This window comes from Megalops cyprinoides, chromosome 2 (genome assembly GCF_013368585.1).
Source record: "Megalops cyprinoides isolate fMegCyp1 chromosome 2, fMegCyp1.pri, whole genome shotgun sequence".
In the NCBI taxonomy this organism is placed as follows: Eukaryota; Metazoa; Chordata; class Actinopteri; order Elopiformes; family Megalopidae; genus Megalops; species Megalops cyprinoides.
In genome coordinates this window covers 10709597-10727500 of record NC_050584.1, presented here as the reverse complement: position 1 = coordinate 10727500, position 17904 = coordinate 10709597, and the positions used below count along the sequence as shown (strand labels likewise).

At 46.1% G+C, this 17904-nt stretch overlaps 2 protein-coding genes across 3 annotated transcripts in view; both read left to right on the top strand.

Moving 5' to 3' along the window:
• LOC118795788 (twisted gastrulation protein homolog 1-A-like) overlaps positions 1-2100 on the top strand; it is a 13452-nt gene extending 11352 nt beyond the window's left edge. Inside the window, exon 5 of the mRNA XM_036554523.1 lies at positions 1642-2100. Within this exon, the coding sequence (XP_036410416.1) occupies positions 1642-1823 (182 nt within the window). The 3' untranslated portion in view covers positions 1824-2100. The remainder of the gene's footprint in view (positions 1-1641) is intronic.
• A 2075-nt stretch (positions 2101-4175) lies between these two features.
• Positions 4176-16263, top strand: LOC118795760 (ralA-binding protein 1-like). 2 transcript variants are annotated; one of them, XM_036554479.1, is made up of 10 exons: positions 4176-4215; positions 6943-7240; positions 8226-8684; positions 8868-9217; positions 10676-10837; positions 11768-11899; positions 12122-12232; positions 12561-12682; positions 13566-13686; positions 14093-16263. In XM_036554479.1, exons 2-10 carry the CDS (start codon positions 6997-6999, stop codon positions 14321-14323), a joined length of 1932 nt encoding a protein of 643 aa, XP_036410372.1. In that variant the 5' UTR covers positions 4176-4215; positions 6943-6996; the 3' UTR covers positions 14324-16263. The 2 variants fall into 2 exon arrangements, with proteins under 2 accessions (XP_036410372.1, XP_036410379.1); XM_036554486.1 differs by lacking the exons at positions 4176-4215; positions 6943-7240 and adding an exon at positions 7671-7761.
• Positions 16264-17904: the final 1641 nt, after the last annotated feature.

Genomic DNA, 17904 nt, shown 5'->3' with positions numbered 1-17904 from the left:
CACATACAAAGTTAAGGATTATGAGATTTGGAACTTGCGGTTGTTAATTGGTATGTTTTACAACCAAAGGAGCTGTGGTTTTTGGAAAATCTAATGGCATAGCAAGGATCACTACTACATTTACTGAAAATATGTTCAGTGCCTTGACCTTTCCTGTTCTTTACAATAGTTTTGTTACAATAGTTTGGTTATAACTTTATAACTTATAACCCTTGTATAAGGAGGAAACAGGGAAAAATTAAACAACACAGTTAATTCCAATTAACAATAAATTTACACAAAATTCTTAAGATGATTAAGCTGCAGAGAAATCCGTAGTTGAACCTGGAGCAATCTGACATCTTTAGGTGTAGACTTGATTTTGTGCAGGTGTTTGGGGGTTTTAATATAGCCCCAGCCTAATAAGGCTGCTGGAGTTACAGGACAGGTGGTGGGGAACTAAGAAGAACAGTGGGGCCCCTCACATCCGGGACAAACTTCACCTCCGGGACAGAGGTGTACTCGCCTGGGAAAACATTAATCAGGGGAAACATCTCATCCCTGACACTTCAGCACTAAATCCAGTTCTGTTGTTTCAACAGTAAAAAGAGGATGGAAGAGCTCAAAACACCTCTTTTAGTGTGCCTGTGAGAACCTCCTGACATGCCTGTAAACCACTTTGGCCTCTGTTCTGAAAAGCCTATTAGTTCCCTGTAGATCATTCATGCGGACACACAAAGCAGCTCACAAAGTGTACATGCCGGGTCGCACTCCGGTTGGGCTCGGTGCTGGTAAAATGATCCTAATTGATTTGGAGCCAGATTTGCTTCCTCTCTTCCTTTCATATTGGAGCTGAACCCTTGACCCTCCCTGTGCTTTCCTGCAGAAGGGGACACTCATTAAAGAGCTCTCCAGCAGAGATGGCTCTCCCAATTCTACTCTTGCCTCAGTGCATGCCTCCCCCCCCCCCTCTCTCTTTCTCACATACACTCTTGCGCTCAAACACAGACCTTACTCTTACTTGTTTACGCTTCGCTTCATTTATTCTGGAATTTTGCAGCCTTCCTGCTTTACTTCTGTTCTACCCATAACCAGCTTTGTTCTTCCTTTGAAATGCACTTCTCGGCTCTTGTTTGTGTTGGCTGTAAATGGAAATCAGCTATTAGTCAAATTGTTTTGTGTATCTTGTCAAGCCATATTTAAAATATCTGGGGTGGTTTTTCATAAGTTAAGTGAATGGTGAGATGTTTGTTTTTCTATTCCGGCAAGAAGTTGAGAACAAGTTGTTGAATTGCTCTTGGGGTAGTTGAGCTCTGTACATAAGGAAATGGAAAAAGCCATCCATTACGAACTGAACTGGTCAGTTGCAGCTCTGAAATGGGTCTCTGGGCAGCAATTCTCCAACCCAGGCCTCTCTTTTCTGTATTTGTATACCCTGCCACGTTAAATGTAAACTATATGGTGGAAGCCTCACCATTCCAGTCTGTGGGAACCAAGTGGAAATTTGTCAGTAAAGGGTAACGCTTCACATCAAATGTAACCACGTCTTCAGCCAGTTTTTATTTTAGTTGAAATTTCTGATGTTGAGTGAAAGAGGTATGCCTTGTTGATGAGTCCCCTGGGGTCACTGATCGTTGTTCACCCTTCTTTTCCCTCTCCTAGATAACCTCTGCACAGTGGTGTACTTTGACGACTGCGTATCAATCCGCCAGTGCAAGCTGTACTGTGAGTCTATGGGTGGCTCCAAGTATCGCTGGTTCCACAACGCCTGCTGCGAGTGCATCGGGCCCGAATGCCTGGACTACGGCAGCAAGGCTGTCAAGTGCATGAACTGCCTCTTCTGAGGCACTCGGACTGGTTCTCCTGGAGAGCGCCATACAATGGGCCGCACTAGGGGATGCTGTGATCTGACTCTGGAGAAGCGGACAGTGGGTGTTGCCGAGACAGATGGACCATTGTTGACATGCATAGCGTGCTTCAATATTGCAATGTAAAGTATTTGCCCTCACCAAATTGTTTTATATTTTTTGTGTATTACTGTATATTTTAGGTATTTTTATAGGTTTCCACCAGAGATGTATATGGATAGTGTTTTTCTTCAGAAATCTACTCTTACATAGCCAGTCCATTTTTTAATTGTTCATACATGGTTTGCCAAATAAAAGATTTTGGTGACTGTCTGAGGAGCCTCAAAAATTGTTGTATAATGCAAATTTGTTCAAACTTTTTTTTTTTATCTAGGGTTATTCTTTTACTTTATATTTCATCTTAATTGGGTTGTAATTATATAGAAGTTGCTTAATACAGTCCAGATTTTCATAATTGGTTTGAAATGATACCTTGAGTCATCTGATTGAGTTACTCTGGTAAGTGACCTCATGTTTGCCATTTACTACACCACCACACAAAAATGCATCTGGCATGTTCAACAGCAACCTTAAATGGAGGATCTTATTAAGGGTCATAATTAGTCAAAGCTGGGTTCTGCCTAACTCTGTGAGTAAAAAAAAAACTGCAGCCATAATCCAAAGGCAAGTCTGTTCTTTGCCATAGAGCTGGAACTTTCTATTGCCAGATCAAAATTTTGCTGTTATTGCCTGGAGTCCTGTGTGTTTGTTTCCCATACTTCATGCCTTAGCAATGCATATTAAATGTCAGTCACTTGAAGCACATTTGGATTTGTTTATGAATGGAGGCTGTCGGAACAATGGGGGCAGCATGAAAGCAATACACCATGGGACATGGAGCAGTTCTTAGAGCAGAACAGATGCTAAAGCCCTGGCAGAATCACTTTCTGTGTCACTGAGAGGAAATGTATGTAACTGTGCTCCCCATAGTCCACCATAGTTTGCATCAACCCAGGCATTCCCTTATTATAGTTTAGTTCTTACAACCTTGCACTCGCTGACTGTTACAGTTGTGTAACACCCTCAGAACTCTAAGCCAGTTTTAGAATAGTAGTTGGTGATCCCTTTATTTAAGACTACTAAAACAGATTATGTTTGCTGTTTGCCTCTGACAAAGCAGCAAGAGCCAGGCATGTGAGACAGAAAATGGACAGCAGGAATGTGAAAATTACTCTGGTTCTGTACTATGTGCTGGCAAATGCAGCCAAAGGACGCTCAGGGATGCAGTGCAGTCGTGCCAAAGACGGAGGAAAAAGTGTGCCACCTGGTGTTATAAAAAGGCGTAGTCTCAAAGTGTTTCAGTCAGTCCCATTGTCAGTTTTTTTTTTCAGGAACTGGCGTAAAGCATGCACGTGTACTGAAAAGGACATGGTCACTGACAAGGTTGCTTCCTGGGGAAACAAAGCCCTGCTTGTTTGTACCTGGCTCACAGGTGTCCTAGCACAGGCCAATGTGTGTGTCCCTCTTTTGTTGTGAGAGAGGGGAAGAGAGTGAAGCAGGCTGTCCATATTGCTATAAAATTACACCCTGCTGGAGTGGCAGCGACTGTGGCGAGGTGCAGATAGTTGACTGGCTCTGTTCAGCCACCATGGACGACACAGCTGGAAGACACAAAAGTGTTTCTGTGTAGCCTTTCTTTGGGTAGCGCCAAAGTCTCACAAAGAAGCCATTCTCTTTCCTTAGAGTGAGGGGATAGTCACATGACTTGTATCCTGGCACTGAGAAGTAGGCAGATCCACTACAATGCTATGGCTGCTTTTGGGGTGTGTGCAAGGAATGGATACATGACGAAAATGACGAAAGCACCCAGTGTAGCCCACCCATGTCTGATGTGGCATCCAAAGACATGTTTCTTCCTCAGGGACTGTTAATGTCTGCCTATGTTCTTATAAAACTAGCTGTATTTAAACATACTGTGGGACTGCACTTCACCTTTGATGCCAACGACAAGAGCTTGTGTCATGCATTGCCTCAACCTGGTATTCTTGTCCACTTTCAGACACTAAAAGGTACCCGAGTAAGCTGGCAAGCCAATAAATCGATTTTAGAATGAAGTAAATATTTTAATCTCGATTAAGTGTAATATAAAATGAATACATGCTACATATTTAATCAAGTATAAAATCGAATATAATTCTCGCATGAGTTGAATGGAAAGATGGATAACGTTTATATTCTAAAGCTTTATTACTCACTGCAATTGACTTTTTCGATTAAAAAAAAACTTCATATCCCAAAAAGGTATGAGAGGCTAATGCGCATGCTTAGTTTTACTGTCTCATACGTAAACAGTGAGCAGGAAGCCGCTTGTTTGAATGCACCGTTCAAGGTTAGTTTTTAAATTTGTGTGACGAATACTTTGTTGTGTATTGTAATACTTGACACATTAATAATACCTGGCCCAGTAGTAATTGTTTTTTGATTTCTGCACTTTAATTCTGGTTGTCGTTGAACTTACTTTCATTTCGTAAAAACAGTTCACTGACATCTAGCTGGTTAGCCAGCTAGCCAACTATCTCCTTTGCTAAGGCAGTGGCTAACGTTAGCTAGCTATCTAGCTATGGACTGACAAGTTAGCCAAGGAGCTAGTGGGTGAGTTAAAAAGAGGAAACTGGTGATCGCAATTCTGTTTTGGTTTATAGTTGGGCGTCATAGATAAATACAGTACTAAATACATGCTAATTACTTAAAATTAGACTACTTAACATTAGCTGCAACAACAAGCGTTTACTAACAGTGTCGCATATTTCAACTTGTTGCAGAGCGCCCTTGAATTTAGACAGCTATCTGGCGAGCGTATCTTATTAATGAAAAGCTTACTCGCTGTGCAAGTTTGGTAACTAGCAGGATCTTCTGCCTTTACAACCTGCAAAATATGAATGAAAGTGACGTTTCCTGTGTCGCTGACTTGGTCTTTTGGAACATTCTTGAAGGTAATTTAGGATTTAGCTTATTAACCGGTGAAATTGTTGTCAAGACTCGAAGAGATCGTAACTGGCCGTCCAAAATCGGCTAACGTTATCTGGTGTTGGATAACTACGAATCAGAGAGACTGGGCAGAAAATATTGCATGCTACAGCCGGATATAGCGGAGGATCTGAAACACATTGTCCCTTTCCGCTGCCGAGGCGCAAACGGAAATTTGGGATCTGTTATGTCAAAGCATGTCAAACAGCATGTTAGTTCAGCAGCTGACGGAATGGAAGCGGGGACACCTAACTGCGCCTCCGCAGAAGGTGGAGCATTTTAGCAGAAACAAAGCTAACATATTTAGCTTTTTAGCATATTTACTCAACCCGAAACCAAGAATGAAAAGTTTGTGGAAGGCTGTGAAATTTGAAGTGAAATAGTTTCACGACCTTCGCGAAGTACGCCCTGCTATGAAGGAGCTTTTTTTAATTTATTTTTATTTTTTTACTAGTTTGATGATTTGAAGAGATGCATGCTTTTCTGTGTATGTTCAGTCTTTGTTATTTGTAAATTTGCACAGCATTTGTGACACCATGCAGACATATCATTGTCACAAATTAGACTGTTAAGCCATACTATAGCCATCGTTAAAGAGGTATAGGTATTCAGATGGTTAAGAATGGACCTGTTCAGGGAAGCCTACCTGTAGATCAGCCAAGCACCTGTGTTTTGTCATGTCAAAAGCATAATTTACCCAAATTTATACGATGCTCAAAAGAGGACACATTCTGATATTCACACTACCCTGTGGCAGTGCGCTGAGATCAGTGTTCTGTGATCCTGTGGGTCCCAGAGTTGTGTGCTGTAGTCAGTCTGTACAGAGAAGGTGATATTGTAGTGAAGGTCTTTGAACAAAGTGCAACATCTTATGAACTTTCTGTGGATGTTTAAGGCACTGCTATTCTAAAGACATGAGAGCATTTTTAGTTTGATTCCTGAATGACACCATTTGCCACATTTCCCTGGGAGGGATTTTGGATGTGTGCAAAATACCAGAAGGAGGAAAACAGAGTGGAGATATCACCCCACCTGCTGGCAGGATATTGCACAGAGGTCACTAGTCTTTGCTGCGGACACAGTTCACCTTGTTGGCAACACCAGAACAAGGAATTAATATTTTGATCAGTATATCGATCATATATCGATCATAATACAGATTGTTGGTGTTTGATCTTATGGCACATTTGGCTACGTTGTAAAGATCTATACATTCACAATGGAAATAAGAAATGGACACCTCTCTGCTGGAGAGGGAAATGAAAAACACTGAACACTAGACAAAGGCAGGTCAGTGTGTGTGTGTGTGTGTGTGTGTGTGACACATACTGCTAATGCAGAAAACTGGTAATGCAAGAGTGTTGTCCTTCCCCTATTGCGCTTCAGATGACTGCGTTTTATGCGGGTGCCTGCCTGTATGCACCCCGTAGGATATGAGTTATTTGTTTCTGTTGAATGTGTAATGCTGTAGTTCTTAGGATTATGTTGAGTCATCGCAAGTTATTTTATGCCAGTATAGCCTGTTAGTGCCTTATTTTTTTCCCCTTCCCCTAAAGGTTTAATTAATATTACAAGCAATCTTGTAATATTCCAAAGCAAACAAATAATAATAAATAAAAAAGCAAACAAAAAAGTTACGTGGATCTTTAGGTTTTGATTTGTTGCAATATTTTATTTAACCATTGTTTAACTAGGTAGTCCTACTAGATTTAAGATCTTTTTTGAGAGGTATCCTTGCATGGCTTAGTGAATCCAGAGGGAGTTGACCTGGTAAATCTAGTCTAGTTTGACAGCAGGTTTGTTGCTGTTGTGTTGGGATGCAAACAGAAATTCCCAGCCTTAGAATGTAGTATTTTTTAGTGTGTTTTTAATGTAGTGTTCTTGTATCGTGTATTGCTGCTCCATAGTCCGGGTTCAACAGCTTTGTTAACTGGCTTTCTCATGTAGCCAGTTGTAGTCATGACAATACGATATGTAGTTATGCCCACATACCCTCCCATATGTGTACTTATTTGAAGGTGAAGGTGATGGTGGCTAAGCAGACGCAGGTCACTGTAATTGTAAGGGGTGGGGGGGCTGGCACCTGCAGGTGGGACGGAACGGTGACGTGCATCGGGAGAGAGGAGCGCAGGGCGTGGGCACCATGACCGAGTGCTTCCTGCCCCCCAGCAACAGTCCCGGCGAGCAGCGGCGGGCGGAGCACCCGGGCGGCATGGCCCGGACGCCCAGCTCCGAGGAGGTCAGCCCCGCCAAATTCCCGGGCCTGTACCGCGGGGGCGAGCCCTCGCCACCCCACGACGGCCACCACGAGCCCCCCGACGCCGCCTCCGACGACGACAAGGAGCACGGCAAGAAGAAGAACAAGTTCAAGAAGAAGGAGAAGCGAAGTAAGCGACGCGCCTCCCTGCTCACGCTTCCCCCGTTTACGCCAGCACTCGCTCTAATTGCTTCTGTTTACCTGTCCAAATTTCCGGGGAATTTTGATACTACTTACAAGGTCAATTTCACAGTTGCTTTGAACTGAAAGAAAGGCTTATGGGAGACTATTTGTGGCACGATGCCCGTTAGTTGAAAAAATCTGAAGCAAAAAAATCCTCGCTTGATTAAAATGCTGAAAAGTTACAGTCAAGATTGTTTAAATGCAAGCGGGAAAGGCCGGCAGAAAGTATTAACCTGGTTGATCTGTGACCCGTGCCTCACTTGAGTAATCTTGGTACAGTTGCTTCAACAATGTCAGCTATTCCAGGCGTTCTTGCCTGACTGGCTATCCATGCTCCTCCCCCATTGTAAACCTTTGGGAAAAATATCAGTTAGAGCACTACTGCTGAAGAGTCAGCACTCCGAGCACTGCCTAATATTAATTGTTATTGGGTCAGTAACCTGCCTTGATTTCAGCTCCGCTCTCATGGTAAGACATCACAGAGTAACAGGTTTATTTGCTTCAGTATTTTCATCCAGTTTTTCTATTTTAACTCTTCACTTATGCCCATTCCAGCATGTGGGTGAAGTTGTGCGCTAGGAATCAGGTGATGTTTCGCTACTGTGCCAGCCCTGTTGCGAAACTCTTTTGTGCTAATTTGCTTTTAGCGTCGGGAGAGCAGGAACGCGGGCTAATTATCTTTGTGTTTCCGGTTAGTTAACCGATGGGCGAACTGCATTGGGGGATAGCGCTTTAATTGAAGACTGACCTCTTTTCAGTTTCTTCTCTTCTCTCCTCTCTCCCTCTCTCTCTCTCTCTCTCTCTCTCTCTCTCTCTCTCTCTCCCTCTCTGCCTCTCTGGATCCGGCACGCCATAGCGAGGCAGAGAGGAGAAGGGACGTGCTGTCTAATCCTGTCCACCCGCTTTTCGGGCGTGCTTTGTCTCCCACCCAGCCGAGGGCTACGCCGCCTTCCAGGAGGACAGCTCGGCCGACGAGGCGGAGAGCCCGTCCAAGATGAAGCGCTCCAAGGGCATCCACGTCTTCAAGAAGCCTAGCTTCTCCAAGAAGAAGGAGAAGGACTTCAAGGCGAAGGAGAAGCCGCGGGAGGAGAAGGGCAAGGAGAAGAAGTCCAAGGACCTGACGGCGGCCGACGTGGTCAAGCAGTGGAAGGAGAAGAAGAAGAAGAAGAAGCCGAGCGCGGAGCCGGAACTGCCACCCGCTGCCGCCACCGCCACCGCCACAGCCGCCGCCGAGACGCCCCCGCTGCGGCCCGTCTTCGGCGCGCCGCTGGCCGAGGCCGTGCGGAGGACGGCGCTCTGTGACGGCATCCAGCTGCCCGCCGTCTTCCGCGAGTGCGTGGACTACATCGAGAACCACGGCATGAAGTGCGAGGGAATCTATCGGGTGTCGGGTAAGCTGCTCCCCCCCTCCCGCCCCCGTCCTGTTCCCGTCCCGTTCCCACCAGCCCACTCTGGCCTTTTGGCTTCAGCCCGAAATAGCGGCCCTCTGGGACGCGTCCCGTTTGATTACAGCACGGCTGTGGGTCTCACCGACCTCCCACTCCCGCTCTCTCTCCCCCGCACCCCTCACGCAGGGATGAAGTCCAAGGTGGACGAGCTGAGGGCGGCGTACGACCGCGAGGAGAGCCCGTGCCTGGAGGACTACGACCCGCACGCGGTGGCCAGCCTGCTGAAGCAGTACCTGCGGGAGCTGCCCGAGACGCTGCTGAGCCGCGACGCGGCGGCGCGCTTCGAGGACGCCTGCGGCCGCCCCGCCGAGGCCGACAGGCTGCAGGAGTTCCAGCGGCTGCTGGCCGAGCTGCCGCCCCACAGCCGCCTGCTCCTGGCCTGGCTCGTCACCCACATGCACCACGTCATCAGCCGCGAGGCCGACACCAAGATGAACATCCAGAACATCTCCATCGTCCTCAACCCCACCGTGCAGGTCAGACCCCGGGGTGGGGGGGGGGGGGGGGGGGGGGGACAGAAGATAGCGCTTCCTTCCTCGAGGAGATCGAGCTATGAGATATAGAGGTCTTCATGGCAAAGTCTGTGTGTCTGGTGTGTGATATTTCAGCTGGGGCTCAGGACACCCTGGGCAAAACTGGTTGGCGCACTCTGACCGTGATAATGACAGGAAGCAAAAATTACACGTAGCCTGGAGCCATGGGGAAGTTTGGCTCATTTGAGAGGTATTTCACAAGTGTTTTTAACCTTTACACAAGCGGCGTGTTTTAGTTTGTGTTTAGTTTTGTGGCACAAAAATAATGCTGATTAACTTTAGATAGTTTCATAGTTATGAGCGTGTCTTTTATAAGTTTGATTGAAGGTTATGTGTTCAGATGTGTCATTGCTGGAAACTTGCTCCAGTTCTGTGGAGGCAGGGAGTCCCACAGGGAGACAGCAGGTGCACTGTAACCTAATTTATCTGGACCAGCAGCACCAGACCTATAAACTCATGGTACGGATCCAGAACTGCGCTCCTGTTAATGGGGTAGTCATTTTCTTTTAACCGAGAGCGTAACTGCAGGGAACTACTAAGACCTCATGTAAATTTCTGTTATCTCTAATGTGCCTTATTACTGTAATCCTGTTCCGAGTGATTTACTTTAATCTGTGTCCACACATTTATTTAAAACTTTGCATTTTCCAAATCGAGTGCAGATAACATAGTCTGCTCCAGACCCTGTCAAACCTCGGACATGGGTCCGAACGTTCTTAAGGACACAGTCTGGTCCGTAGTCCATCCCAGGCCGCGTCCTTTGTCTTTTCTGGCCTTCGTGTGGGACTGACACAGTATTCAGTGTGGTCAGTTGTGTCTCGTATGCATTTTAGACGCGCCTTGTTCTCTTCCTTTGTAAGACACCGTGGATAAGCGCTCTGCTAAATGACAGGATGTAAATGGAGTGGCTCTCTCAGCGCTCTGACCGGTCTGTAGTCCCGCGGAACCACCTTAGTGTTTGTGGACTTCCCCATTTCCTCTTCTGTAATTTACACCACAAACTTAACAGCACAGCCTTTGCACCACACTTCCTCAAACTGATGAAATTGTGTGAGCATCATTGTACTCCACAGTAGCTCTTTGACTGTCTTTGTTCTCTGTGGCATCTCTCTTTGTCCTGGCTCAGCGGCCACTTCATTTTTTCATCAGCTTTTTAAGCTGTTAGTGAACAGAAGTTAAACATTACGCTTTCAGAATGTCAGTTTTGCCGTTGTGGTGCTACAAGAAAGCATTCACTGTAACAGGGGGTATTTATTCTTTGTTAATGACCTTGTTTAAATTACTGTTGATTCTTGATGATTAAGGCTTATAGTGTTACGTAGCACACACTCTGAGCCTGACCCTTCCCGGATGTGTTTGTGTGTGTGTTTGTGTGTGTGTGTGTCTCTGCCCATCCTGCAGATAGGGAACCGTGTTCTGTACGTCTTCTTCACCCACGTGCGGGAGCTCTTTGGAGACGTCACTCTGAAGCCCGTGGTGCAGCCTCTGCGCTGGTCCAACATGGCAACCATGCCCCAGCTGCCCGACACCCCGGAGAGCATCAAGGAAGAAATCCGCAGACAGGTGGGTGCGTTTCTTCCTGTCCACTGCTGGCCCCTCTCTGACACAAGTGCCCAAATGTGCCAGTGCAACCACTCCGGCCTGTCCCACTCAGTGAGAGCTACTGTGAAGATGCATACTATCAGCTCTCAGTTCCCACCAGCTGTCGTGTATGTTTTGGCTGTAGTGTGGAAGTCTCACCCATACACAACAAGGCTGTCTTAAAATTCTATACTGCCCCCAGCTGTTGACCACTCAATAGTATCACATGCCAGTGAGCTGTTCATATTTCTAGTACAGTATTCTAAAACAGTGCTTTGAATGGTCAAAATGTAAAACCACTGCTGTCAAAATGCTTTCATTTCCAGTTGCGTTCTTAACTGGTGTCTTTTTGTCATGAGTAATAACTAGCCAAACAAAATGGCCTGCTGTCATCCACATAAATAATATTTCTAGATAAATGCAGTTTGAATTGTACCTAGAATGTTTCGTAACTCCCTTGGGCTACAGCCGGCTGGCTGACTAGCATCTCTCCTGATGTCCTGTCAGCCATTCAGAAAGTGGAAGTCGAGTGCATTTTTGCACGTGCATTTAGGTGACAACAGGGTAATTGAACTGCTGAAGAGGTTCCACCCCAAGCATAAATACAGACTGAGTTAGACATAATTGTTTTTTACTGCTTATGTAATGTATCTAAAATATTGTTCACTATTCAGACCACCCCCCATTATTTTATTGGTTAAACCAATAAACAGTGCCTTTAACTCAAATTATCAGAGTTGTCATGTATAAAGCTACCTGGCTGTGGCAATTGTTTTATTCCATTTTGAAATTTATATTTTGAAATGCCCAGCTCCGTATGAAAGCTGTTCTGCCTTCCCATCTGTGATTCTCGCTCGCTGGAGAGACAGGAGCCCTAATCTCTCGTTGGTTGCGCTTGTACGTGCGTGACAGGAGTTCCTGCTGAGCAGCCTGCACCAGGACCTGCAGGCCGGGGTGAAGGACCTGTCCAAAGAGGAGCGGCTGTGGGAGGTGCAGCGAATCCTGACCGCCCTCAAGCGCAAGCTGCGTGAGGCCAAGCGCCAGGTGAGGGCGCTGTCATCACACGCCCCTGTCGCTGTCAACCAATCACAGACCCCCCCGTCACACTCCCCCCGCTCTACTCTACTGATATAATCACAGACATTCCACGAGTGCTTTACACTGTTCCTGTAATGCTCGTTCTCAGTTGTCGTATGAGGCGACTTGTGATCTACATAGCATTGTAAGATTCCTGACACTGAGAATGGTACATGTCTGGGGCTGTAGGAGTGCGAGACAAAGATTGCGCAGGAAATCGCCAGCCTCTCCAAAGAAGATGTGTCCAAGGAGGAGATGACGGAGAATGAAGAGGAGGTGATCAACATCCTCCTGGCCCAGGTAAGGAAGCCACCTGTTCCTGAGGCGGTGTAGCATAGGAGCAGGACCATTCGATTCCCAGCTGGGGCACTGCTGCTGTACCCTTCGGCAAGGAACTTGACCTTAACCGTACTTAACCCACAACAGTAAATATCCAGCTGTGTAAATGGATAACATTGTAAAAAACTGTAACTGATGTAAGTCGCTCTGGGTAAGAGCGCCTGCTAAATGCCAGTAATGCAGTGTAATCTGTGTATCCTTGGTGAAAGTGAGCTTCGCTCGGGACGGCATAGTGCGGCGTGGTGTTGTCTGTGCTGAAGCAGCAGTGCGCTCGGCCTGTCCCCCGCAGGAGAACGAGGTCCTGACGGAGCAGGAGGAGCTGCTGTCTCTGGAGCAGGTGCTGCGCAGGCAGATCGCCACGGAGGAGGAGGAGATCGAGCGCCTGCGGGCTGAGATCGCCGACATCCAGAGGTCAGGGGAGACACGGGCACACACACACACACACACACACACACACACACACACACACACACATATACACATACAGATGCACACACACACACACACACACGCATACAGACACACACACACACACACACACACACACACACATACACATACAGATACACACACACACACACACACACACACACACACACACACACACACACATACATACACATACAGACACACACACACACACACACACATACACATACAGACACACACACACACACACACATATCCACACGCCTCGGCACACTGCGAGAGGCTTGGCAAGGTGATCTAACAATCAGGCTGTTACTGGAGCCTGAAAGAGGTTGGGTTGAACAACAGGTCATAATTCATAAATGGAGATTCTTAATATAATGATACTTTCACTTAAATGGTGAAAGTTAGCAAACTGTTGAGGATGGCTCTTTCAGAGCTTTACATTAGGCTTACATTAAATTAAATTACAGGCTCAGTGCTCTCGGTGATCCATTCGCTCTGAGTACTTAGCCACTTAACACACCCTAAGTGTAGTCTGAAAGAGTGTTTTGCTTTTATAACGAGATCGGTAAATTGACAAGTGAAGTGGTAATATTCAGAAGCCATTAATGATGAGTACAGTCAGCTGGTATAGTGCAATACAGCTGTATCTGTATACAGAACAGGTCTGATCCGGCTGTGGCCCCCTTCCATCCCAGACTCTGACCTAGACTTTTAATTTAGAGACTGCATCAGAAGGAACATAACGCAGCCTGTGCCGTCAGCGCTCAGCTGTGTGTGTGTGTGTGTGTGTGTGTGTGTGTGTGTGTGTGTGCGCGTGTGTGTGTGTGTGTGCGTGTGTGCGTGCGTGCGTGTCCTTCAGCCGGCAGCAAGGGCGCAGCGAGACGGAGGAGTACTCGTCGGACAGCGAGAGCGAGAGCGAGGATGAGGAGGAGCTGCAGCTCATCCTGGAGGACCTGCAGAAGCAGAACGAGGAGCTGCAGGTAAAAACAGGAGCGAGGTCATTTCCGCTCTGAAACGGCCGACTGCAGGAACCTGCGAAAGCTTGTCTCCTGCTCACCTCTTGGCAATGACACGCTTCCTTGTATGGTTTGTGTACGAGCCCCTTTCTCTCTGAGGTCGTTTATCATCGTGTCACTCACCCCCTTCCTATCAAATCCATACGTCTGCTTCACAAATGAACAGAAACAAAAAACAGCACATAAGGTCAATTTTGCTGTTGAACAAGTGTATGGAATGGCCCAACATAGAAGAATACCTGAACAACATTAAATAAAAAAACATTTTGATATAGTTCTAAATCAGGAGAGCGAGAAGCATGAATTGAGAGAGGGTGAGATTAAGGTCCGGAAAGGGGCGCTCACGCGGTGTTGCTGCTCCGCCCTGCAGATTAAGAACACGCACCTGAACCAGGCCATCCACGAGGAGCAGGAGGCCATCATTGAGCTGCGTGTGCAGCTGCGCCTCCTGCAGCAGGAGCAGCCGGCGCAGCCCGGCCCCGAGGCCCAGCCCCCCCGAGACGCCCCGGCCCCTCCCGCCCAGGCCTCCGCAGACAGCAAAGCCAGCAGGGAGTCCCTCAAGCCCTCCCCCAGCAAGGACCGGCGGGAGGTCAGCCTGTGAGCTGCCCGGCCCGGCCCCGCCCCGCCTCCAGCCACTCTCGCCTTCGTCGTCATCCTCACCGCGGCTTCCGCACGTGGACGCGCCGCGATCGCCACAGCCGAGCTGTCGCTAGGAGAGACAGCAGCAGGAGAGCCCCCTCTCTCACGCAGCATCCTCTCCCAGAGAGATCAGTGAATTCTGCCCACTCTGTGACTCCTACATACCAGTATTAAGAAATAAGCGAATGGGCAACATTTCGAAAGAGAAGCTCTTTATCAGGTCTGTGCAGAAATCTGTTGGATCATTGTGTTTGCTTATTCATTAATAAAGGCATGCAGGAGCATTAGACTATGCAGGCATCTGTATGACACTGTCACTGGTCTGCCCAGCACCTGCTGGATGTGCACATGACCAGCGCAGGATGGGTAAAAGATCAGAAACAAAGGGGATCAAAGGCAAGACATGCTAAGCACAAATTCATTCCTGATACCCTTTGCCATCTCTGATCACATGCACAGTGCAGGGGTTGATAGGCGGTGAAATGGCCAAGGGGCGTTTTGTAACTTAAAGTCAGCGGGCATGTCAGAGAATTTGATTACATCTTGATGGTGTCTGTGAAGTAAAGTATGGTGAAGGTTTGGTATGCACTGCTCAGCATTTGTTTTGAATGTAGGACCCGAGGTCCCCTGATTGTGGTTGACAGTGTTTACCCTCTTTCCCCTCATACACGGGCACTGGTGGCTCTCCCCGCCATTTCTGAAGACTGAACTGTTTTTTTTTTCCATTATGATCATGAGAGTGGGCTACTCTGCGGTTTGTTTCCCGTTACACTAAAGATTTCTGAATAACACCCAGTCATCTTTAAAAATTGCAATCTACCAATTCAGATAACATTTCTGAATGTACATCGGCTCTTTTCATTAAGAACATATACACAGAATCGTAATTAGAAAAAAAACATTGGCTGATGGATGTTTGGCTGGTAAAGTTTTGTGGTCATTGTCGTGACCCAGCTTTTCTTGATTCTGTACAGTTTCCACACCAGTATGCTAAAATGGATTCCCTTGTGCCAATGCTATATTCACCATTTGCACATTCTGGTGCTGTTTAAACCCTGAAAATGAAACTCATGTATTATGGCTGTCAGTGTTGTACAGTCAGTATGTTGCACTTTTCTGTCAACCAAGCACTGTATGAGCACAGAGTGTAATGGCAGCTAGGGGAACCTTGCATTTTCTCTACTGTAAAAGCAAAATTACTTTGCAGCAGCTAAATTTTCCTGCTGGCCGAGAGGTCAGTTGTGGCTTGAATTGTGACACACGTCACGAGTAATTTGTAAAGAACAGACACAGCTTCTTGCATCTGGGCAGGTTACACATTGTGCTTGGTCCCATTTCATGAGTTCTGTCAGTGCATGTGTGCCACTGCATTCCTGGTGGGTTTAGAAGGTAAAGCAGAACTTCCTGCCTTCGTAACACATCGTGATTGTGGATAGAGCTTAAAGGACGCTGTGGTGTAGCAATTAAGGGCACCAGGGGCATCAACTCACAAGTGCCTGCATTGGCAACAATTACCTGAACTGTGTGAAGACACAGGTATGCTACCTGCGGGCTAACTTTCAAGGACAGCCTGTGTGCTGAATGTAACAGACCTTAAATGCAGCGCTTCCCCGTCCATTTTCAGATTTTTTCTTTTTCAATAGCAGCTGAACTAACCCTTATGCTGAACTGCTTTTAAGTTTTTTTTTTGTGCAAGTGTTCATTTTTGTATTTTTTTTTTCTCTGACAGAAGACATTGTGCTCATTAACTAAAATCCAGCTTGAGACAAATCAATTGTATAGCTTGTTAACTGTCATTAATGAAATGATCTTGATAGAAATGAACATGTTTGCATAGATTTTCATACTTGTAGGATTTTCTGAAGTTTCATCAGTCAGAGCAATACTGTGGAGAATAAAAGCGTCTGGTCAAAATTTGGTTTTGCATTTACTGAATGGATAATTCACATTTTAACTACCTTTAATGTGAGTCTGTCTAAATGTCTAACAGCTACAGTTCAGCAATAATAACCACAGAAAAGTACATCATCTTTAAATTTGCACAGATAAATGAGCTGGCAGAAAAACTGGCATCATCACTACTGATTTTAAATGCTGTGTAACACAGCTATAGAAACTACACTTGAACGACCTGGCTGGATTTCCCGAGGAGATTTACGCTCGGATGTCAGAGGTCTACAAGCCAGATGCTCTGTTTCAGCCATTAACAGGGTGCTCTACCTGTACCTCTCTGGTACCGATGTACAATATTTAGAACATGAGGAAAGGAAAATATCATTCATACATGTAAATCCTAACAAAGTGACATGCGGAATCGATCCCATTAGAATAATGCATTTACAGCAGGCCCGCTCCAGCGGACACATCTGTTTCGCACATCACTCTGGCATTCTTCCTCTGGTCCGTGTTCTGTGCCTTCTCCTGAAACACGCTGCTGAAGACGTCCCTCAATAAGATGAATGGCTCGTTTTTGCTTCGCAGGCTGCGGGATTATTATAAAAGGAGGGCGCACTAAACTCACAGCCTTAGCACAGGATTCAAGTGGAGGGAAGATCAAGAAAAAAATGCGTTCACGAAAGACCGCATAAATTTTCCAAATCAATAGCTATAGTGCATTATATGTAGCCAATTACCAAAGTTCAAAGTGAAGTATTTTTATGAGAACCAGAGAGAATAAAAAAAGATTTCCCATCATCTCTTCAGCCTGCTGTTCTTGGAGTGAGGTCAAGAGCATTAATACACTTCCCTCTGGCCCCTTAAGTTTGGTCACATGGCAGCCTGACCCATTTCTCCTTGTTTTTTTTTTTCTTCTTCTCTGATCTCAAAGTCCCAGCTGGCTTTGCTCTGTAATCAGTCAGCCTTGATTCCTCGGTACTGTATTGCCTAAACATCACAAGTATGAATGAAGAAGCAGGAGGGTTTAGCCCTGCCTCCATCACAGGTCCTTCAGGTGTGGCACCACACTAAGGCCAGGGTGTTTGCATTTCTTTTTATTTCGGACAGGTAGAGAGAACAAACTCGTATCACAATACTAAACATGATCGTAGACCAAAAGGGAAAAGTGGCTACTGATATGTACAGTGTGAAAATTACTCATGGGGGAAAGGGGACAAAGCGGAAAAGGTGCAGTATTTTATTCTAAAATTTATTTAAAATACCCGGCTTCAAGTGAACGTACTGACCGTGCTATTGATTTATTTTATTTCCCCACCCTGCCCCTGACTAAAGTTCACATAACGGTCAGTGTAAGAATAAAAAACACACAATATTGTTATCGCCATGGCGAGAGGAGCCCTGCGGTCCAGGGGGGTCCTGTCCATGTGTACAACAATGTGCTGCACTAGAGGTTAGAACACCAGAGCGCAGAGCCCTTAAGAGGAATCGTGCTTCATCGCACAACCAGCTCTCCACTGCACACAGAAGGCTGTGATGGTACACACAACATATGCAGCATATGGTAACGTCAATGACAAAGTATCAAAAAAAAAAACAAAACAAAAAAAAAAAAAAAAGAACAACCTTACACTATAAACATTAAGTTAG